At 45.4% G+C, this 24,394-nt stretch overlaps 1 protein-coding gene and 1 long non-coding RNA gene across 8 annotated transcripts in view; one reads left to right on the forward strand and one right to left on the reverse strand.

Annotated features, from left to right (window-relative positions):
• Nucleotides 1-41: 41 nt before the first annotated feature.
• Nucleotides 42-24,394, forward strand: part of LOC112547304 (uncharacterized) — a 29,655-nt gene continuing 5,302 nt past the window's right edge. Inside the window, exons 1-2 of the long non-coding RNA XR_012895674.1 lie at nt 42-126; nt 21,221-21,302. This is a non-coding gene — a long non-coding RNA (uncharacterized LOC112547304). The remainder of the gene's footprint in view (nt 127-21,220; nt 21,303-24,394) is intronic.
• PAQR5 (progestin and adipoQ receptor family member 5) overlaps nt 2,380-24,394 on the reverse strand; it is a 34,890-nt gene continuing 12,875 nt past the window's right edge. For all 7 annotated transcript variants that reach the window (XM_075896837.1, XM_025189205.2, XM_014578070.3 and 4 more), the window contains 7 exons: nt 21,039-21,231; nt 17,811-17,938; nt 17,281-17,486; nt 14,647-14,773; nt 7,541-7,637; nt 6,403-6,544; nt 2,380-5,257 (listed from right to left, as the gene is read on the reverse strand). In XM_075896837.1, the coding sequence (XP_075752952.1) occupies nt 5,010-5,257; nt 6,403-6,544; nt 7,541-7,637; nt 14,647-14,773; nt 17,281-17,486; nt 17,811-17,938; nt 21,039-21,089 (999 nt within the window). In that variant the 5' untranslated portion in view covers nt 21,090-21,231 and the 3' untranslated portion in view covers nt 2,380-5,009. The remainder of the gene's footprint in view (nt 5,258-6,402; nt 6,545-7,540; nt 7,638-14,646; nt 14,774-17,280; nt 17,487-17,810; nt 17,939-21,038; nt 21,232-24,394) is intronic.

A 24,394-nucleotide genomic window follows, 5' to 3' on the forward strand; every position in this document is an offset into this window, starting at 1 on the left:
TCAGCGCGCGCGCCGCTCGGGCGGCGTCGCCACGCGACGTCTGTGGCGTGCGGCCCGCCCCGCGCGACGGGCCTCACCATGGCAACGGCAACGGCGGCGGCGGCGGGAGCGCCCGGCCGGCTGCAGGTGGGCGCCGCGAGGGAAGCGAGTCGGGGGGGGGGGGGGGGGGGCGCTGCAGTGGGGCAGGCTGTTGGGGGGGGGGGGGGTGCTGCTCCAAGAAGCAGTCATTTAAGGTGTCCAGAAATTTTCACCTTTGCTTTCCTGTCCTGAGGTGACACGTACCTGGTCAGTATGTGGAGTGCTGAGATCCCCCGTTATTGTTGAGTTGTTGATTTGTATTGCCTCTAATCTCCCTGGGCATTTCACCATTACATGGGCGGTTGATAATAGATCCTTGCTCCTATATTCTCATTCGAGCATGGAATTACCACCCCTAGGCTAGTCTCTGGAACAGTTTGGTTCAATTAAGATGTATACCTCATTTGGTTCTACGCTTTCTGTCACATCAATTGCCACTTCCCCACCAGTAGCACCTCCTCTGTCCTTCCAATATAATGTGTACCCTCGTATTACAACATTCCTGTGATTCTCTTCATTGCACCAAGGTTCTGTGATGTCTATTCTATCTATCCTCATTTAATACAAGGCACTCTAGCGTGCCCATCTTATTAGCTAGACATCTAATATTGATATATAAGCACTTTAAAAACTTGACACTTTTTAGCTATCTGCCATTACAAGATATAGTGTATGGGACTCTTACTTACCTGTTTCTGATCGGATCTTGTCCCTATTTTGTCATTTTCCAACCTCTTCTTACTAGGATACAGAGACTCTCCATTAATAGATCCTCCCCTAAGGCTTGTCATTGTCTGAAGGATGTGTTTTTCTATACCTTTTGGCTTTCCCGCAGCCCTTAGTGCACTTAAAGCTGTAGAGTGGTTTTTAAATTAACTAATACAGGCAACAGCTCCCCAATAATCAGTGGTGGGGTGAAGAAGGAAAATATTGTAACTAAGAGATACACTAATGCAATTCTCTAAGTATGAGATTAGGGTTAGGCATAGTATTATGGGAAGAGTGGGGCTGGGCTAAAATGCATGTATTCAGGTGAACATGTAACTGCTGCACAGGGAACTGGCTTAAAAGCCACCTCCTGCCTGCCCCCTCCCCTGCTGCCTTGATACAGAGCCAGCAGCACAGAGGGAAGGACCTGCGTGACAGGGCAGAGTGGCTCTGTACGCCGCCGGGTGGAGTTAACGGCAGCCCGGCAGATGCCGCCGTGCAGAGCACCGCGGGCGTGGGGCGTGCCAGAGGGGCATCACCGGCTAATGCTGTCATGCCAGCCAATGACATCGCCCACTGGGCTGGCAGGACATTAAAAAGCAGCAGGAGGCCGCCGGGGGAGTAGAGAGTCTCGGACTGGCCACAGGGAAGGCGGGCGAGACAGGCGTTGGGAAGGAGGTCAGCAGATACCGGTAACTAGCCGGGGTGAGCTGTAACCCCACGCTGGTCAAATTGAGGGGGACCGCAGGTAGGGTAGGAAGTGGCCCAGGGCTGGGCTGAGAACCCTGAGTGCGGGTGAGTTTAAGGGTTTACGCCCCATCCGCAGGCAGGTGGGAAGTAGTTCCCCCCCCCGCCTTAGGGCCCTGGGCTGGGGCTCGATAGTGTGTGCAGGCCCGAGCCCCACTACCCTGCCACTAGCAGGTGTTATGTCTGTCGGTACGGCGGGTCAGCCTTCCACAGCAGCCATCCAAGTCGAGCAGGGTGCTGTAGTGTAAGGTTTGGCCCGTGGGATTTGACGGTAAAACGAGAAACTAATAAAAAAAATCAACCACGACTTGGGGGGTGGCCTTTGTACAGCCTGCGTGTACCCGTGCACGTTAACCGATGAGCCCATACTTTGTTATCTGTGTATGTGTTTGCACTTTCACATCCCTAGTTAAAATAAAGACTAAAGTTAAAAGTAAGGTAAATTGTGTAGCAGCCTGGCACTGGGTCAGGAATGGATAAAAATGAGAAATAGACATGGGATCCTGCCCCAAACACACTGTGCAACATTATCCTGAAAGAGATGTACTTGCCATGCTTGTCTCTTTTTTACACTTTAGAAACATTTGTATAGCTTGCCTTGCAAATAAAGAATCACACAATTGACAGATACCTGAAATGTTCTGGATTTGTTCTTGAAGTGCAAGGGATTTGCATGAGTCTTGATTGGTAAGGGGAGTGTCGGATGAACAGATGCAAGTTAAGATCAGGGTTTGGGATAGGATAGGCCAAAGATTAGCAGGCCTCTGTGCTGGGAAGATAGGCATGGTAGAGAGGCTGAAGAATATAGTCCGGGGGTTCTTCACACTTAATAATATAACAAGACCATTTCATAAATAGACTTTATTTCTTTATATTGGTATAGCTTAATTCATAGTATGGTTTTGTGCTCAACTAATTTACTCTGTTAAAATGTGAAAGCATAAGACCAGATCCCCATGTGACACTTTTGTAGGGTCTAGAAGAATGAGGAACAAACTTATGTTGAACAGAAACCTGTTTTGTTTTACAGCTATTCTCCTATGACCCACTGTACATTTGGTAGTTCTCTAATTATGGATGTGTAACAGTCATTGAAAATGGGACTCTGAATCTGAAAAGTCAGACTATCAATTAAGAAAAGTTGCACCAGAGTAATTAATGCTGTAGAATCTTAAATCACCTAACCAGAAACTCTCTCAGTTATACTAAAAGACAAGAAAACTGGTCAGTAGTGTCTTCCTTGTGGTTATTTTAATGGACAGTAGTTTTCCTGTGGATCTGATCAAGTGGACTTGGCACATACTGCACATATCACTTTTCTCATCATGGTTATGAATTTCTTTTTGTTATTAATCTTTTATCCACTTTTTTTGTTCCATTGCTAACAAAAGTTACTAGAAATCTTAATCCTCTTTCAGAAGAAAGTGAGTTTCCAAGTTCTGGTTTCCCCAGAATATATTTAAAGAGTTTATTGTACAGGCTGAGCCTTTAGTCCACCCTGGAGACCTGACTGGTGCCAAACCAGAAAATTTGCCGAACCATGGGATATCAACATTGTCTAGCCGCATAACCAACAAATAAGGCAGACACACACAAGACATGTTTAGCTTAAGCTACAGCGAAAAACGAGACTGGTAATGCTCTTGTATAGATTACAGATTGAACCTTTCTACTCTGACACCCACGGAACCTGACTAGTGCCAAACCTGAACATTTGCCAAACCACAGGAGATCAATATTGTCTGGCAGCATCGCCAATACTTTAGCTGCTGACTGGGCTCTTAGAAGACATTGAGAGGTAAAATAGAGCTAAATCACAGCACAGAACACTGAGAGCCAGGACTGGGGGAGTGTAAACAACCTTTATGGGAGTGTGGGAAACTTAGCCACATGCATGGTAAGTGGACATGCAGTTAACTGTAATCATGCTGGACCACAGCTGTTGCTGGACCAGAGTGTGCCAGACTAGAGAGATTCAACCTGTACTATTACCCCAAAGTGCATCTATTACACCTTCTTGGAGGCTACTAATTACAAAACAAATAATAAACTCATACAATTATCAGGAAACTTGATAATCTCATTGTAGTAATTTTCTGCATTACATGTTTATGTACCCAATAAATATTTTATTGCAAGGTATTAGATAATCTAATATACAGATAATCTCAAAGCTTGAGACATACGAGCAGCACCACTCCTAAGTATAAAAAAAATCGTGAAAATACTCTTAATGAACATTACAACCTAGCCTATTATCTCTCTGGTCACCAGCCGAGTGTCAGTCCAATCACTAGGTACCACCTGCTTCCAGGCCCAAGTTTATGACTCCAGACTTCAATCGTGATGGCTTTTCAGTGCTAGTCTTTCAAGGAGGTGTCTGTTTACACTGGATTCATAGTGTAATGGAGGCTTATTTCTCCTCTCATTCACATTACCGTAAATCAGGAATAATTGCTGAAGTCAGAGGAATTTGTCTTATGTCAGTCCCCAAAGTAAGAATGACATAAGAACCCAAATTACAGATCACTGCACTCAATGGAAAACTCCCACTGACTAGGGATATAAAAATGGCCCAGAATAGTTAGCCAGTTAAACAATTTGTTTACCCGGTTAACTGCCAGCAGCAGCGGCTGCTCCAGCCCTACAGCAACCACGGTCTGGCCAGCGCCCTGAGGGGGAGGGGAGTAGAGGGGGCCTGCAGTTAGCCAGTAAGCATGCTGGTTAAGGAATATGCTAACCAGTTAACCTTTAACATCCCTACCACTGACTTCATTGGGCTTGGATCCGACCCTAAATAAGTGCAGGGTCAGGCCAAGGAAATTTAGACTGAATATCAGAAAAACATGTTAACAGTGAACTCGCACTGTGGAATAATCTCCTTAGGGAAGAACCGGAAGGCCCAATCCTAGGGACATTTCAGCTAGGATTCTAGTGTGAAATCTTGGCTCTTATTGAAGTTAGCTACAAAATTGGCATTAACTTGGCCCCACTTAATTATAAAAAATATACCCACGTCTGGCATGAGCAAAATCTACTATCCTGTTATAATCAAAATAATCAAGCCTCCTGTTTCCTCTCTAAAGCAGTGAACAAAATCAATCAGATAAAGAGCTATTGACTTAGATGCTACCACAGTGGGCTTCATCACGTGGATTAAATCTGCTATTCAAATACGGGCTTGCAATATATGACACTTCTCCCTTTAACAGTGTTTGGATTCTTTCCTAAATAATTTCATGCTAAAATATCAACTTGACCTGATTTAAAACATTTCACAATCTGTCTCCAACGTTGAAGTCGTGTACAAAAAGTAGTGCAATATAAAATGGTTCACTCTTGAAAACGCCTTGAGTGCCTTCCCCTATAAAAAACATACATTAAAAAAACCTCACCGCCTTCATTGATCCAGTACTAATGTTACATTGTAGTTCTCATTTGTAGCAATGTAACGAAAATCAATCTCTATTTAAAGTTTAATACCTATGTTGTTTTTCTTTCCTAGTGGACTTTGGTGTTGAATAGAGAGCCCTTGAGAAAACCCCAATGATAGTTAGGTTGATGATAATGGAGATACCAATTGAACCAACTGTTTCAGAAAGAGAGAGAAGTGGTGAGGAAGCTAAGAGCCAGTCGCGGCGTACATTCATGTCCATAAAGATGGCCTCCATTTGGAAGTGTGTGCCCATAATCCCACACACATGGAAAAGCTGATGGCTGTGCCCTGCAACAGAGTCAAATATATTTAACAAGAAACATGTCTGGATTTCATTAAAATACACCTCTAGCAGCTTAGCAAATCTTGTATGCAAAAATTCTATTTATTTATTTAACTAATTTACATGTTAGTGTGATGCTGTTTAGGGATGTAAAATCCTGTTTAGTTACGTTAACTAGTTAAATGTTAAGTTTAACCAATTAATAGATTAAATGGGGGAGGTTCCCCCACCTGTCATGGATGGGCTAGAACACTCCACCCCTGTTGCCCCACGGGACATGAGCAGCCCCCTACCCACGGTAAGTGGGGGGCTGCTCCAGCTCCTAGGGTACGTCTAAACGGCGTTGCTCGGTCAGGATACTGGAAGTATCCTGAAATAGCAAAGCCACATCTCTAAAACGGCCGCTATTTCCCAAAATAGCGGGCGCGCTAGTCCAGCATCCCTGTAACCGTTGTTCCACGAGGGTTAAGGGATTTGTTGGAATAGTGCCTTATTTTCAAATTTAGTGCTGTGTAGACAGCGCCAAACTTCAAAATAATCTTTTGATTTAGATTCAGAATAAGCTACGCAATTGGCAGACCACAAATTGCATAGCTTATTCCGATAAAAGGGTGCCGTCTAGACACACCCTTACTGCTGCAAAACTAAGACAGTTATCCATTTGGAAACTCACTGAATCCCAGCCTACCATAAATCAAAGCTCTGGATATATATTGCTTTGCTGTGATTCTGTAGAGACGACATAAGCTAAGTGAGTAGGAGGAGTAGGGTGGATCATTGCTTGGATGGGAGGCCACCAAGAAACACCTAGGTGCTGCAAGAAGTGGTATTGGTGCATCACTCTTTTTTCCAGTTCAGTACTGAGTTGCATGACATTATGGTGTAGGTTCTTTGGATGACAAAGAACCCCTTTTTGGTCCTTAAACATCCTGTGAAATGTTCTGAAACAGCAAGTCATTGGAGATGGTTTCCTGTACAATTATGCATGGCTACTCTCACCATGAGTGTGAAACAGTGAATGTACCTGTATGTCCTGATATGAACCATTTACTCTCCTTCACACCTACAATATCCCTCACCAGATGCCCACGCTTTTGTGCTCTTAAGCGCTGGAAATAAAGACCAACAAGAATCACTGTTCCGCACTCACCAATATAGTCAAAGCGTCCTGGTGCAAGCCTCTCAGGCAGATGTGAAGCAAAAATGAAACCGGTGAGGAAGGCAAACACACAGTGCCTGTAGTGGATTGGAATTACGCTTTCCATGCAGCTCTCCCCAGTACACAGATAGAGCTGTTATATCAAAAGGAAAAGTTACACATGGGGGTACCAAGAAAAGGAAAGTGAGAAAACGACTGAGGAATACCTCCAGATTGGCGCCAGATCTGCTGCTCTGCTAGGGTCACCTTCTGGCCTCTTCAAATGATTAGAGGTGGCTGCAGGAGTCACCCTGCCCAGCAGAAATTTCCCCTAGCAGAAAGCTTGTATAGACAGTTCCACTGTCTCCTGTGCCAGCCACTTCACCGTGAGTGTAAGCAAAGAATGGAGCAGGAGCCGTCATCCATTGGGACATAGGTGGGATGGACAGTGAAGTGGTGTGGCTGTATCGGAGTCTTATTCACCAATTGTAAGGTCCTTAAGGGCCCTTATGCCAATGTGGTGAGTTAAAGTCTTTTCCCCTGGAGCTTCAGTTTGGTCTGTGGCTGCGAATCATAGAACACTAGAACTGGAGGGATCTTGAGAGGTCATCGAGTCCAGTCCTCTTCCCTCATGGAAGGTCCCAGTACCATCTAGACCATCCCTGATAGATGTCTATCTAACATGCTCTTAAATATCTCCAGAGATGCAGATTCCACAACCCCCCTACGCAATTTATTTCAGTGTGTAACCACCCTGACAGGAAGTTTTTCCTAATGTCCAACCTATTTCAATTTTCTGAAGTTGAATCAGGCAGCTCCATGCCCTCCCTGCTGGGACACAGTGCAGAATCCAGCCCAAACCGTCTCTATTTAACTGGGCTTTCTTGCCTGTGTTTATTCAGATTTTGCTCGGGCAGCACTCCCCCGAGAGCCAAGAACCACAGGTAGCACAAATTAATCTGTACGCCAACAAGTATTTGCTAAAAATAGTCAAACAATGTTTTCTGGATCCTGTTATTTCCCTTTAAAATGAAGCCTATACACTTTCGTAAATATATGCGCTCTCTTGTTTATAGCTGATGGGTACTTCACCTCAGGAAGCTAATATGTTTTGTGGCACTTTTATGAAAGCTGAATGTTCAGAGCATACCCGGTAGAAGAGGGGGGTGCTGTCAAACAGGTACGGATACACAAAAGCCAGCATGCGAAGAGTTTTACTGAGCCTGGGTTGCTGAATCTCTGAGAACCTACATAAAAAAGCATTTCAAATTAAAAAAGGCAAGTCAGTATTGTGCAGCTGCCAGGGATATTTTTGAAGGAACAGCGGCTTGCAGAGCAAGTTTTTGGACTAAACCATTTGTTCATAGCTGTTGTAATCAATACTCGCGTACAAAAAGCTGTCTTTAAAACCACAAGCGGCACTGGAGAAATTAGTCATATTACAGCCCTCCTCAGTTGGCTTTGCAACTAAATATTGTAAAGCATGTGGCGGACAATCATGCCTCATAAATGTCCTGGTTTGTCTGAACCATGGCCTTGTCTATCGTGTATCCATCAGCTGAACTATGCAAAGACTGGTCAAGACTGAAAACCTGGCCTAGACATACTGAAGTCAATGGAAATATTCCCACTGCTGTTAACAAGCAATGGATGAGGCCTTTTGAAAAGCCACAATTCTTCCCCACTAAACTCCCTCAGTTCTCCACTTCCTCTGCCTTCCTTGGCTCCAATGGTGTAGGCAAGACAATTACATTGAAAACAGCACAAGACTCAGCTAACAGGAGCATAGCAGGCCAATTGTCATAAATAATCAATGAGGAATGGAGCCGAGGGCTATCGTGATTCTGAAGTTCAGCAGACAGTTCCACACTGCTAGTATTGTGGTGCGGTGCCTTGATGTGACAGAGCCCGCTGGTTCCTTGTGTGGTTTAGTATAACAACCTTCCCAGCTGTTTTCTGCAGACCACAGTGGAATTGGCAGCAGATTGAGGACCCTCTAGTGGTTTCCAGGATGGCTGAATCAAACAAATTTATTTCCCAAATTACAAGAGTCTTACCATTTTGTAAAATTACAGAACAGAAAGCAAATCAGGCACAATTTTCTAAGCTCCGATTGACTAAAATGGATATCTTTTGTAGATGTAGATTGGCATGCACTGGGCTCCAACACAGACTCTGAGGAGCTTGCAAAGTATGAAATCATTTTACGTCATCTTGGCACACATTGGGATGGTTCTTGGCCTGCCGTGAGGGCAGGGGTCTGGATTCAATGACCTCTGAAGGTCCCTTCCAGTTCTATGAGATAGGTCAGTAGAACTGCTTTGTAATATAATATATGGAGATATACCTAAGGCAAAACACTGAGAACGCACTTCCTTTACAATTTAGCAACAGACACACCAGCAGGAAAAAAACATTTATTTTAAATAGCTGCCAAAGTTATTTTGACCTCTGAGTTTTTGTATTGCTTGATTAGATATTCAACCCAGTGTTGTCATAAAGAGAGATTTATTTATATTGAATTACAAGGCTGCATTCATGCCATAGTCACTAAAGAAATGCATTAAGCTGAATCATAGTTTCAGTCTAGAATGCATGAAACGTACCTCAGAATACTTATATTTTACATCCAGCCAAGATTCTGCAAATGCACCATTTCAGAATGGGAATATAAACATACCCACTAAAATCCAAAATAAATCTGGTCCTCATTACCTTTCTATGATATCACTGTTATAGTGGAGGTACGGTGCACCAAGCCTGTTGGTTACAATCATATGGTAAATGAGACAGAAAGGGTACACTTGGGTGGAGCAATATATGCTGGAATTTGTTAGCAAAGCAAAGAAAATGGTTGAGATGCACTTTATTGGTGCAAAATCTAAACAATTTAATAGTCCTCAGCAAATGTGCCAAAAACTGAAAAATGGTAATGATGTCAAAAAGTGAAGTTAGAACACCAGACCTTTCGGCAGAAAACACATGTTCATAGCTGACTTGCATTTACTCAAATTAAGAGCTTGAGCCTCCATGCCAAGACATTCCTGCTCAGGGACACCTTACACAGTTCACAGAGAATGATAGGAAGATGCTAAATGCAATGTATTACAATTCTGTTCAGGGCAGAAATCTAACTGGAATATCTGTGATCACAGACACTTCACTCGTCCCTTGGAGTCAGAGTCGGATATGTCAGTCACTCCACACACAGTACTGCCAGTGCAATTTAGCTTGTGTTATTTATAAAGTGATATAAAATGATACCATATTGGTAACATCGAGCACACAGCTGGCACTGGTGTAAATGAAGATGCCCTTTGCAGGGCAATGATAAATCTGGCCCTACGTTATGGGCACACATCATCAGTAGTCTGTGTTTTTCACCTGAATTGTGGACAATCTGCTCCCTCACCATTAAGAATTTTCCATACCAAAAGAGTTCTACTATCAATGCAACCTAACGTGTACACTGGAAGGAAGTGAAGAGTTCAGATAGGAACTCAGTACCTAAAAGACCTAGTTCTTTCTCCCTCACCACAACAAGAATTTTAGCCACCAAGTTCAAGGCAAGTAGGTTACGGCCCACTTCCTTTTTCAGAGCCATTCATTTGTAAACTGCATGCGCATTTGTATGGCACTGCAGTCCTGATCAAGTACTCACTGATCAAGGAATGAACACACTGTCCATTGATGATGTATTTGCATTTTTTTTTAAATCTAAAACAAAAGACTAAAGATGTGGTGTGAACAATAAAGAGGGAGAATGAAACCAGTTTATTTCCAATCCCTGGAAGAGAAAAATGGAAGCCTTGTTAAAACAGCTGTTTGCAACTCTCTTGATACTTTGCGATATTTAATCGTCAGGGGGTGATTTCTCACAGCAGACTCAGTTGTGCTTTTTTATATTACATTTCTTTTAGCATCCTAGAAGAAGAGGAGACACAGGCCTCGATCCCTTAAGTGGTGTAACACAAGTGGAGGCTACCTGTAAGAACAAGGAAAGTTAAGTATGGGGTGTAGTATGATGAAAGTAAGCCACAAATTTCCTTCATGCTGCTCCAGCAGTGCTTTTATATACAGTGTATTGAATGGGTATGTCCCACTGCTAATTTGGGTCTTCTTAATTATGCACATCTTATTTTTGCTATCAAGGAGAATTAACATGTTAGCTGCACAGATGCTATTTCATTACAGCAAGTTCAAGTTCCTCGCTGCTCCTATCCTTCTTATGGTGTGTCCCAAACAAAGCCCTGACACTGTGTGGACCTCTCAGTGAAAGCCTGTCGTTAGCTTTCCAAACTGGGGTTATGCATGCTTCTTTGCTGTTTACAACCAGCTCAATATTCACCTGTACTAATGGGACATGGAACAGCTGCCAAATACTCGAGCAGTGTCATAGATAATGCTGAAGGATGCTCAAAAAATGTGGGTATAGCAGCCATGGTTCAGACCCTTCAGCGGCCTCATGGGGACACCACAGGTCTATCGAATGACAGTTACTCAAACTCTGTTGCATGGAAATGAAACATGGGCACATCAGAAGGCTGAAGATCACTGGATGGATGTGTCTGATTTTTGTTGTCCTGCCACTTAATATGGAGCAGCTGATGGAGGCAAGATGAGAAAGAAGGATATTTGAAGCCAAATCCAACAAGCATCTGTATCATGACTGGTGCGGTGTCAGTAGCTTTGTTGGCATGGCCATATTATAAGAATGGAAGACCAATGAGTTCCGATACATGGACCAATGAATGTTGCTGCCTGGCCAGGGCCAATGTGGGCATCAAATGCTTCAGAGGTAAGACAAGGTTGCCAGAGATGGGCAGAAAGCTCAATATACAACCAGACAATCTTAAAGCACCATACCAGATGCTGGTTACTTTACAAGAAGGCCACGTGCCTTTGGGATTTGCCAAGATGCTGATGAAATGCACATGGCTTCAATATGAATCCATCTGAAATTGTTTCTTCTTCTGTATTGTTGCAACTACATCATCTTTTACTCACTTGAATGATCTATGGCCTATGAACGTTAGTTCCCAGTATTTTTGGAAGAGTGGAACCACACAGACACACACTCAGAGACCTGCCAGCTATTGGCAGAAGTGGTTTTTCTGTGAATGATCATAAAGGTGATGCTAGATGTGGATGGCATGAGACACCAATGACATACTAAGGAGAAAAACAACAAATGGTCTGATAGCACTTTACAGATTAACAAAACATGTCGATGGTATCATGAGCTGTCATGGGCACAGCCCACTTCTTCAGATGACCGGAGTTTTACGTTTAGAATGTGCAGACCCAAACTAAAGGGGGGGGGCGTAAGAAAAAGAAAAAAAGGAGGGGTGGGAGACAGGGAGCAGGGGGTATAGAAAATTCAGGAAGGTAGAGGGAATCAGTAAGTATCTGAAGATTGAGTAGTTAAAATGAAGCAGATAAGAATCAAAGTCAATAGATAGTATCCTTCCTTACAGGAATCTACACAAAGAGCTGTTTGTACCTTCATTGACTTGTTAAGCAGATAGTGCGGCGAGGTTTTTTTAAAAGATGAGAGGAAGGTTCATAGGTGGCTGCAAGTCTCTACGTATTAAATTGCGTTGCTTGTTGCAACTCCAATTTTTGGTTGTAAGTAACACTGATTTTGAGGAAGAGTTGCATTGGTATCACTCACTAAAGCAAATAATACACATTACTGAAGGATTCTTTGTTGCACAAAACCAAACGCGAGTTATTGCTGTTGTTGACCACTACATTTCCTGCATGGTGCTGAAAGCTTCACCTCCCGGTGACTCAGGGCCTAAAATTCTCTCCCATCTTCTCTCCAGCCTTTTCCTGCTGGAGCAGGCTTGCTGCCCCTCGTGTGGCTCATGCGGCCTTCGGGCATGCAATCGCGAGTTAGCCACTTACACAAACCAGGCAGAGGACTTTGGCGAAGAGACAGTCACCAAACTATGGGTTTTACGGAACTCTGCACACCCAGTGTATTTCACTGAGCATCAGCCCCCTCGGGGGAGGGATTCCATGCCACAGGGTGGCATTGCTCTTCCTCTGCAGGCCTGAGCCTAAAAGAAAGGAGACAAACAGGCAGAAAGGAAAGAACAGACGGAGAGTATTGTAGCTAACAAAGTCATTGCTGGCACAGTATAAGCTGAAACGCCATGCTACTGCAGTTCATTTGGCGGGGAAGCTCTGTTTTGCATGACTGAAGTTCGGGAAATATATAAAAATATCCAATAAGAGTTCAACATCAACTACACAGAGATATTCCGTGGTTTTATTACATGTTGTTTATGAACAGTAGCAACTCACAGGGGATGACAATTTGCGCTGCTGATTGTGAAGCAACATGGTTTGGTAGGAAGAGGAAGGACTCAAGAACGATAGCTCAGGCAAGAGATATTATCCCATCCGAGTTGGCGATTAGAAATTAGCGCATCTGGTTCACCACTCCGACTAGTGTAAATCAGGAATAATATTATTTGAGTCGATGGAACCATGCTGGTATACTGATAGAGCAGAATCAGGCCCCAAAGCCATAATTTTTGATTATTTGGGAACCTTTTTAAAACATTTCTTAAGGTGACATTTGGTGGCAGTGCCACTGGTACAACTGACATTTCATACGGTCTTAGCTGATCTATTTAGCGGTGTAAAAATTTTTACACGACCCTATCTACAATTTTGCACTTGGGCGAGGTTGTCAGTGGTACGCCAGCATTCCATTTTGTGAATTAAAAAGAATTTAACATAGGTTAAAAAGCTACACTTGGGCCAGTCAGATGACATTGACATTTCATAACTGCGTGGGCCTGCTAATACTTGAAATCGTAAATGCTAGAGTTAAACCATTGTCACCTGCCCAACCAGACAAGAGAAATCATTAAAAAAAAATAAGTCATAACCAACATAAAAGGAGGAGGGAAAACAAACGAAAGAAGAAGAACAGAGAAAAAAGAAACAGGGAAAAAAGGCAAGATAAGTGCGGGGGGTGGGGGGAGATCTAACAATATAATTTCCTAATTCTGCAGTTCACATAATGCTTGTTAATAAAATCAATAACAATGGGTGCAAACCTGCAGCCTTGACTCTAGTGAGCTGTCCTCTGCAAGTACCCCTTGGAGCTACTTCTGGGAGTAAGTGGCTGGATCTGGACCCATCTGGGACACCCAAGCTTTGCTACTGGTTTTTGGTAGCCCCTTGGACTGCTCTGCTATCAGTTTGTTCCTCCTGCAGTTGCTTCTTTTCTCTGCTGCAGCAGAATCCCCTCTGCTATGGTTCCATTTTGCTTTGCGGCTTTCCCTTCTGGAATTCAGCTCTCCCTGTTCTGTGGCAACAGCATTGCCAGCCATGGCCCCAGAACAGAAGTGTCATTAGACTGAAACTGTTGGGGAAGCTCTCTTCAAGAAGTATAAGCTGTTGGGGATGCTTTGTGTGTTTCCCGAATGGACACACATGCTAAGAGGAAAAATTATGATCATTACTCCAATGAAAGGACAATTGACCAATTAAACTGGACTATAAATGTGGCTCCAAAACCAAACATCCATTAACAGTGGCAGAAGCAAACCGTGTTATCATAATGTGGGAGATATTAACATTCTACCAAGGCAGCTGTCAAGAGGATTTCCATTGTGAATTGAGAATGGCTAACCCAAAACCCAAAGCTACCTGAGTACAATACATTTTTAGAAGCGTTGCTCAAATGCAAATTCCATGCCAGGATACGTTCATTTTCTAAGCAAGTCAGATTTTCCGGCGGGTTAGATTTCAATGAGTTTCTCACGGTAAGCACAACGCATACCTCAAAATTATTACCCTTTTCAAAGGCGACAACTAGGAGTGAAGCCTCAAACCTGTAAACTCTTATGCACGTTACTAACTTTATACCCAGCAGCAGTCCCCTTAACTTCAATAGGACTAGCTAGGTGCTTAAAATTAACTCCATGCTTAAGTGTTTGCAGCTCAGGGGCTCAAATCATTTTATCCAATAGATCACACACACTATAATTCAAGAAAAAAAGAACAAGTTACTTTAGGTTGACATATTAAACTAGCTTTCTGCAACTCTAAAAATAAAGCTCCACTGATAAATTATTTCACATGCTTTCTTGTGAAGCTGCTCTAGCTTCAGTGTATGATGTGGTTCTAAAATTAAATGTCCCTTTCTTTTTCCCACTGCATACAGCGTTACATATTCCATGTGTAAATAAACCTGGTTTAGCAGCCACAGGGGTAATCGGGAGGGAACTGTACCTGGAGTAGCAGGAAAGGCCAGTGCTAACGACGGTATTAAGCACAGCAAGGGGTACGTAACAGCGATGGAAAGTGCTATCAATCCATTCTTCTGGGAAAGTATATGCCGAATAAGCAATTGCAGAACCTGAAAATAAAATCAGGGCCCACGTAAGTTTTGAATGTGGTTAGCACCGCGGGCAGCCCCCCGGGGAATTTGGTGATCTTGCAGGTTTCGGACAAGCAAATGTACATGGTCATCACTGTGTTTCCTGCGGACAGAGACTACATTTATTCCAGAGGGGATGAGCATGTGCTGCTCCCGCTGCAATTAAAGAAAGCTGTAAGGAAGGGACAGGGTTTCACCCCCTCAGTTGATTTTTAAATGAGCCTCCAGATTCGAGGGCAAGACTATGAGAAAATGCCCGTTGCTGTTTGAAGCTGACAGAGGGTGGATGGTGTGTGCACTGGCCTAGAGACAAGGCGGGTGCACTTTTATTGGGCCAACTTCAGCTGTTGAAAGGTCTCTCTTTCTCTCTCACCAACAGAATTTGGTCCAGTAAATGACACCACTTCACCCAGCTTTGTGTCTCTGATGGCGGATAGTCTGCCTTTGACTTGTTCAGAGGTGTCTGTGGGTGGAGTAGGGGGCCTTAATTCAACACCAGCAAAAGACAAAACAAGGACAAGTTTCATCATTTCAGATACTAGGTTAAACACTAAATTAATTCCACCATTGAACGTTGTCTGTATCACACAGGAGAGAAAGAAATGGACTTAGGACAATAATATTCTATTTATTGGCAGCCCAGCTTGATAACCCCCTCTGCTTGCTATGTTGATACATCTTTTTCTGTTCTAAAAAAACAAGGGCAAATGGTCACTCTAGGCTGATTCTGTTCTTGCTCACGAGGTGCTTTAGGCCAATGCAATGCCATAGACTTCAGCAGAGAACAATGTGGCCCAGAACCATTTGTTTTCTCCTATTGTAAGGCGACAGAATTCTAGCTCCTCACAGGTTTTTTTACACAAAAAACAAAGAGTCCAACCCTACAGCTGGTCCTACCAGAGGCATTTCCCCCAGTGACTGCTAGGGATAAGTTGGGACTGCAAGATCGAACCCTTCAATAGATGTTTTTAAATTGCAGGCGAGACATTCTAGCATCTCTCTTGTACTTACGCGGCTGCTGGTGCATGTGCTTTTTTTAGTGTGATCCATATTTATGCCTGAATTATTTCATAAAGCATGGGAGATAGCTTTATCATTCCAGTTGCTGTCAGCAGGACCTCCTTGTCACAGAGATGATGCATCCCACCCAACCCATTCCTTTACAGCTCTAATAAATAACCCCAAAGGCAGTGACTTCACATCAGGATATCTCTGATTTGTAAGCAAGAAAGCCAGGTCCCTCCGGATCCTTCTATAGATGCAGATTAGACACATCACAGAGGGGAAGCTCTGACTCAGAGCAAGGCACTTTCAGCATCTCCTTGTATGTCTGTGCACTGATAAGAATTACCAGCAACTTCAAAGGAGGCTAGCCTTGTCCCCCGATAATAGAATAGATAAAATGTGCTTCGGAACCAGCAGGTGAGGGCTCATTTGCCTGACTTGGTTTTGGGGGGGGCCCCCCATGGGGATTTGGAGCTATTGGGATCCTGCGATGTAATCCTTTTACTCTGTGCAATAGCAAAATGGCAACATCTACAAACATTGGTGACACACATTGTACAAGCCAACGGCTACTCCAAACAGAGACTCTAGGGTGAAATTCGCTCTAGAGCAAAGCGTGGGATTCATTCAGAAATGGTTTGAGGGCCTGCATCTCCTTTGATGATATCAGGTGGGGAGGAGGGGCGGGGAGAAATATTCGCACACTTTCAATGTTTATTAGCCAGGATGGGCAGGAAGGGTGTCCCTAGACTCTGTCAGAGGCTGGAAATGGATGACAGGGAGGATTCCCTGTTCTGTTCACTCCCTCTGGGGCACCTGGCAATTGGCCACTGTGGTCAGACAGGACACGGGGCTGGATGGACCTTTGGTCTGACCCAGTCTGGCCATTCTTATGTTCTTACTGTGCACATACTCAGCCTTCTATCTACAGAGCAGGGGGTCTCATTGCACTGGGATCCCCCTTCTGTTGCTGTATGACCCCAGGAGGAGGGACTGAAACCGGACTCCACCCCCTGAGTTCCTCAGGCTTTGGCCCCAAGAAGTGGGGCTCCAAGTTTGGCTTCTGCCTCAGGCCTCAACAAGTCTAAGCCTGCTCTGGCACCCTTTTAACACGGGGCTGTAACGCACTTGGGGGACATCCACAGTTTGAGAACTGCTGCTACAGACCCATAGCAGAGTCAAGGTGACAGAATCCTGGGGTTGGAAGAGACCTCAGGGGGTCAGCGAGTGACTTAGAAGCCTAAAACCCTGCGTTCCAGCGACAATTAGATTTAGGCTCCTAAATGCCAAAATCGCTTTTTGAAAATGAGACCTAGACCCGGGTCCTCAAAGGTGTTCAGGATCGTAATTCTCACTGATATCAGTGGGAGTTAGGGGCCTAAATACCTTTGAAGATCTGGGCCCTACGTCTCTTGAGCACTTCCGAAGATGTTGCCAATCATTCTCTTACACGTGTAACAAGGCGCTGGTTGGAGACTTACCCAAGCTGTACATACTAAGGGCACCGTAATCAAAGAAATAACAAAGATGTCTCGCCTGGGTGGACATCGTACTGAAAGTATGAGCACAGCTGGATGTGAAAGGATAGATACAGCACGTGAGCATGTAGATGAGAAAGGGCCAGGTGTAGGTGTCACTCCAGATATCCAGCGAATAGGAAAAGGAAAGCAGCTTCCATAGGAAGTACCTGAAATACAAAGCACTGAGTTCGGACCTTGTGTGTTCCTAGCAAAATCCCAGCCCCTCTGAAACCTGAGGTAAAACCTGCCCTCCCCAAGTTTTCACCCTGACTTGTAATTTTGTCAGTTCTAAGATGAACATATTGCAGTCTCCGTTATATTTTTCCTGGCCGCTCCTTCCCATCGACTCGGGCTGCATTAGAGTACAGTACATTTCCCATCCAGGTCCCCAAATCCTTCAGCCACCCCTCCCCCATCACAAACACCCAGCAACAGAGGCAGATTGTAACCGTTTCAAAACACAGCAGTTACTAAAAACCAGTGTCACGTACCAGGCAGGCAAAAAATGCGTCCATATGTTTAGCGTTTCATTTGTCATCTGGAAGACACTGAGGAGACAGTCTGCGGCAGAGCTTCTCGGATGGCGGTACCCAAACAGGATGCCTTGCTCCCGAAACACCTGCAAGGGGATGAGTAGAAACCCGCTGTGGAGATGGACGAGATGGTCTGCAAGTTTCCCCTTGCACCCTGGGAATGGTATCCAGAGCTCATGCTGCTAACCAGTGATGGTAATAGCTGCTAACCAGTAATGGGGAAGTTCATAATGAGGACTTTGGGCTCCCAAGACATCTCCATGTAGGAGCTGACCCCCTGGGTATCTGCCAGCCTGCAGAGCTGTCGGCAAGGGCTGGAGCCCCAGCTGTGGACTGTTCCTTTCCTCAGTTCCCTTCGTGGCAAGTCCACCTCGACGGCTCAGAGACCAGTGTACGATCTCCTTTCCAAGGGCTAGTCCAGCCATTTTCCAACTTTGTTTCTCACGGCCCTGTTGCAGAAAATTGATGCCCACGACCCAAGATAATTATATTTTTTGACTAGCGTGGGGGCTCCGGGGTAGAGCCAGGAATGAGGGGCTTGGGATGCAGGAGGGAGCTCAGGGCTGGGGCACCAGGCTGGGCATGGGGTTACCTCCAGCAACGCAACCCAGAGCAGCGGCGCTTCTAAGGCTGCTTCCCTCCTGTCCTGGCAGCTCAGCCTTCCCCATGCCCTGGAAGCAGCCAGCAGCAGGTCTGAGTCCTAGGCAGAGGCGTGCAAGCAGCTCTGTGCCCAGCTCTAACATGCAGGCACCGTCCTCCTCGGCTCCCATTGGCTGGTTCCAAGGGGCGTGTAGAGCCAGTGCTCAGGGGGAGGCCTGTGACTCTGCCTCGAAGTTAGACCCGTTGCCAGTCACTTCTGGGGTGCAGCACAGTCTGTGGTGCCAGGACAGGCAGGGAGCTGCCTTAGCCCCCCCCACTGGTCACCTGATCCCCTACAGCAATGAGACCCAGCGCCCGGCATTCAACCAGCCACTCCTAGGTCGTGACCCATCATTTGAAAACCACGGGGCCAGATTATGCCGTCTTTACCCAGCAAGCAGTCTTCTGGGACTCCTGTTTGGATTTGCTGTTATTTAACAAGAGCAGAGACGGCAGAATTTGTCCCTAAGACGTCGTGCCTAATCAGGGTGACCTTGCACCCCATTTCAGCTATGACGGTCCCTTTTTAAGCCCTGTTCCGACTGATCAGCCAGCAAAAGAAAAGGGGACACATGCTGGCCTTTGTGCACACCAGGCGCAGAGGGCAAGTGGCGATGGGGGGGACAGCTCCTCTCAGAGCAGGAAGGCAGGGCTTGAGCGAGCAACGATGCCAGCCCCTGCCTCACACACAGGAGGGAGGCAGGGCCTGGATGAGCAGCAACCCCGGCCTTACATAGGGAGGGAGGAAGGGCTGAGACCAGCCCCACACTGGGGAGGTGAGGGCTAGCCCCAGGCAGGGTGCTGTTTTCCCCTTTGGGGAATAAGTTCACCTGATAGTTCATGTTCCAGAAAGACGTCAAGTTCCCATGGCAACATTTTTAATGCTCCATTCATCTGCAGAAGCAGGTTGTGTCCACAAAAGCTCATGATCCCATCTACATGCTTTGTTAGTCTTTAAGATGCTGCAAGACTATTTGTTGTTGAAGTTGTTTCAGTCACAGACTAACTCGGCCACCCCTCTGAAGCTTTTGATCAAATTTCCTGATGTTCTAAGCTCAGGAAAGAACAGCTAATTGAACAGCATCTCAATGAAGTGGGTTTAGAAATAGGATCCAATTGGGATGACAGCTGGTGCCGCTATTGTTTTAGCAGAGATCTTACCCTGTGTGAATAAGTCCATTACGGCAAAGAATTCCCCTAACAAGCCTCCCATTCTCCTTAAATAACAGAGTTTGCTACAAGTCCCTCACATTTCCCAGGCCTAGATCAGAGCACTCTGCATGCTTTTGAGATACGCAGATGGGGACTTTTCCTAGCCATGTCAAGGTCTACCGATTTGGACATAGGGTTTGGCCCATGTGCTTTAATCAGAAGATTCTAAAATGTATTTGATGATTCTTCTCATGCTGAAATCCAGGGTCTGATTCTCTGCGTAATGTACAACGCACCACTTAAGGTAGTCAGAGCATTTGAACTTGTTTAAATGAAATTTTGCCATAGGCAAGAACAGATATTTTTTCTTTACCTTGATCTGACCAAAATCAAAGCCAAGACAACATTAAACTCCAGCATTTTCTCAGTTTTTCTTTTCAATCAAAAGTAGTAATAGTAAAAGCCTCATCTTCACATAGATAATTCTACTGTCCCCAATGAGAAGATGGGCCATGTTTCATTCTCCACCCTTTTTCTGAATAATTAGGCCATTTTTCCCCCCCAAAATGATCACAATAATTGGTTAGCATTTTTTTCACTAAAAATATTTTCATTCAGTAAATGACCACATGAAAATGAAATTTTATTCAATAAAACTTAACATCCCCCCCTCAAATTCTTGCTTTTAATATACAAATGTATGTGTGTATAGAAATGTAAATGAATTCAAAATAGTATTGAAAAAGATCAAAACATTTTTGCCAAACCGTAGTATTTGGTGAATGCAAGTTTTATAACCATATTTATAATGTTTTCAATTACAAAATTAAAAATACACAGAAAAAAATGCTCTGCATTGTTTTTTAAATGCCTCTCTTTCAAACTATTCAAAACAAGACTTTTAACAAAACATCAACGTTTTCCCACAAAAATTGGCTCTTTTCCCAGCCAGGTTGAGAGCCACCAAGTTGGATGTAGGGTATGGCCCACATTCTTTAATTAAAATATTTGCATGTGCCATTAGAGCAGTGTTTCTCAACCAGTGGTATGAGTACCCTTAGGGGTAACTCGAGAGAAGTCTGGGGGGTACATCAACAACTGAAATTTGGAGAAAACTGATTTTTTGTTTTAAGTTTTACAGCACTTTATTATTTTTGTACTTTTTACACCCAAAAATTTCGTCGCCCACCCGGCTACGATTAAGTTGTTTAAACAAATGTGTTGCAATGGTAGACAAACAATTGTATGTCTGAAAACTGTAGGTACTGGGGGTATTTATAATTTTTTGTATTTAAAAAAGGGTTACTTTATTTTTAAAAAGTTGAGAAGCACTGCCTTCGAGCATTAGAAGAATGCCGCCAAACAGGAGACGCAGTTTAACAAAACCTTACTTACTTTAGGCACTTGATTAATACTGAGTTGCCTGGGCAACTTCAAACTCAGCATCGTGCGTTGGGCCAGGTGGGGTTGATTTCGGCTCCAAAATGCTCGTAAAATCTTCACCTCCTCAGAGACCAGCTTCTGCAAAGTTTTCTTCTCTGCCTCAGGCCAAATTCCTCCTGATTTATGTCTTCCAGGCGCTTTGGTGCTAGGGAGAGCAAGAGGACAAATACAGGGACAATGCTGTAGTGAGAAAAACAAGGAAAGGACCCGGCCCAGGTAATGGATTCAAGCAGTCATTGGCAGCTGTAGTTTGTGCCGCAGCCCCATCAGCTGCTCCCATTGTGGTTTCTCTACTAACTTATGGTGCCAGTGTGGGTTCTCGGGTTCAGAATCCTAGAATCCCAGGGCACGAAGAGACTCTGGAGTCACCCAGTCCAGCCCCCTGCCCAACGCAGGACCAATCCAACTCAGCCATCCCAGCCAGGGTGAAGGTGAGGTGGAAGGCAATACCGTGACATTCACCTCGGTGAGAGGCCTGTACCCAGCTCACCCCACATTTCGGCCATCAAAATGGGCTGAGGTGGAAGTGTTTTGTGATCATCTTTTGCAGGAGGAAACGTCCCCTTAAAGCAATGAGCGCCTCAAGGGATTCTTAACTCTGCACCAGCCCCTGTAGGCCATACTTAAGGCCTGATCGGTCCCACTGAGTCTGAGAGCAGAGCATACCCAGAGCTGGAAGACATGGCATTGAGGCACCAAAAGGAGAACCTCAATAATTCGCGACCGGTGTGAAGAAAGTAAATAAGGAAGTGTTATTTATTCCTTGTTATAACACAAGAACTAAGGGTCGCCAAATCAAATTAATAGGTAGCAGGTTTAAAACAAACCAAAGGAAATTTTTCTGCACACAGTCAACCTGTGGAACTCCTTGCTAGAGGATGTTGTGAAGGCCAAGACTATTACAGGATTCAAAAAAAGAGCTAGATAAGTTCATGGAGGATAGGTCCGTCAATGGCTATTAGCCAGGATTAAGGATGTAAAATCCTGTTTAAAAAGTTAACCAATTAAATATCAAGTTTAACTGGTTGACCGGGATCCTGGCTGGGCTGGGCTGCCCCATGGTGCAGTGGGCCCAGCTGGAGCAGCTCCTTGCAATGTGGTGGAGGGGAGGCTGCTCCAGCCCTGCTGGACCCACTGCACCTTGCCACGGGTGCTCCAGCCCAACCAGACCACCAGTCAACCACTTACCCCGTAAGCATCACCTGTTAAGGATGATGCTTACAGGGTAGCCAGTTAACCCTTTACATCCTTAGCCAGGATGGGTAGGAATGGTGTTCCTGGCCTCTGTTTGCCAGAAGCTGGGAATGGGCGACAGAGGAGGGATCACGTGATGATTCCTTTTTTTGTTCACTCCCTCGGGCACCTGGCGTTGGCCACTGTGGGCAGACAGGACACTGGGCTGGCTGGACCTTTGGTTTGATCCTGGATGGTTGTTCTTATGTCTATGTGGACTTTGGGAGACCTGTAAGTTTGGGCTGGAGCTAAGCAAACCATCAGTATTTCAGTTTGGTGGCTGAGCCGAAAAAAAAACCCCTGAGTTTCAGATCACCCCAAAATGAACCCATCCAATTTCTTGGCAAAATTCAAGCTGAATCAGTTTTATTTTGATGGGTTTTAAAACAATGTAGGGAAATTAAAAACTGGAACATCGTGCAAACAAAACGGAAACGTTTCATTCTGGAATATTTCTGAAGCCTCCCCCTCCCTCCTCTTTCCTTTTTGTCCCAGACTCTTTGCCGACATCAAGCTGAATTCTCAGACTGGTTTGGTCATCCCACAACCGCATTGTTTCACGCCCAAGAAACTAGCCTGCCCCTTCTGGCCTGGGGTGCAAACTCCACACCATCGACGGACGTCTTGGGAGGAAGTTTAGACGCCCACTTGTCCTAACATAGTGAGGCCTGATGGCGCCAATCAATCCACACAGAGAGCTCCCCTCTGCCCCCATTCAAGGCGGGACTGGCCCTTTGGCAGAATGTTGCTCGTTTCCCGTATTCTTCTGTGGGCTGCTCCTGTTAGCGGTGGGTGTCAAAGGGACCACACAACAGGATTCATGTTTCCTTAACGCTCCGTCTAGCGGGGTTTGAAATTTCCATTTCTCAGCATCAAAATCAAGGCTCAGTCTACACAGCAGCGTTATTTCGGAATACTGGACGTTATTCTGAAAAACAGTCCACGTCCACGCAGCAAGCTGTTATTTCGACATAATGTCGAAATAATGTCGAGCAGGAGGACTTCTTACTCTGACGTCTGTATCCCTTATTTCACGAGGAGTAAGGGACGTCGGAGGAAGCTCTAGCTCAGACTTCCTGCTGCATAGACAGCACCAAAAGCCCAAATAAGCCGTTTCGACTTCAGCGCTGCAATTGACGTAGCTCAAACTGCATGCCTTATTTCGGCTTTCTCCCTGCTGTGTAGACATGCCCCAACAGAGTGGGCAAGGGAGATGAGATGAGGGGCAGGTGGACTCTGCCTGAAGGAATAGGGAGATGGGGGATCCAGGCAATGCAGCCAAACCTGTAGCTGTTTGGAGTAATCTTGGTCACGGGAGCGCCTCCTCGTTCCAGCCGGGATCGGCCAAAATGCTCGTGTACGTGCTTATTGCTCCCAGTCCAGTGCCACAAGGTGGGGAGTACCAACACCTCTGACAGCTCCCTGGGAGATCAGCCATGTCAACCCCTACTGGCAGCCTTCCCTAGCGGTGGTGCTCTGTCAGGACCCTGCTGGCATGGCTGAGGCAGGCTGCGGGTGGGAGATGCTGAACCCTGGCAGCGAAGGGCGAGCTGGAACAGCAGGGGCTCACCGATCTCTGTGCCCAGCTCACTATGCCCCAGAGATCTAGTTCCGAAAGACCTTTTCCAACATCCAGCTCGTGCAGCCTCGTGCCAGTTTGTCTTACGCAGACCACTTCTCCCAGCAAGCCACAGCAGGGCCCTGGTTCCACGCACTGGGCTACCCAGAGACTAATCCACAGGCTCTCTCGTGTCTGTTCCCCAGACGTCCCATCCCCGGAGCGTGTGCCCTGCCGTGTGTCACAGATTGTCAAAACGAGCCCTGGAAGGTCAGCCTCCATGCGTGTATTTTATCAGCGTGCCTCACCTTCCAGCAGGCCTGCCGCCCGGGGCCGCTAGCAGTGTTCTCTGTAAGCCATGCACTTGCTCGGCTGCTCAGGAGAGATCCTAATGCTGCCCAGCTGATTAGCACAGCGGTCAAAACAGTTTGGGTTTCTGCTGCTGGTGCACATTCACACACGGTTGGTGCACACAACAAAATTTATTCCACACATGGATGGGGGGGAATCCGCACAT

The sequence above is a fragment of the Pelodiscus sinensis genome, chromosome 14 (genome assembly GCF_049634645.1).
Source record: "Pelodiscus sinensis isolate JC-2024 chromosome 14, ASM4963464v1, whole genome shotgun sequence".
Classification (NCBI taxonomy): domain Eukaryota; kingdom Metazoa; phylum Chordata; order Testudines; family Trionychidae; genus Pelodiscus; species Pelodiscus sinensis.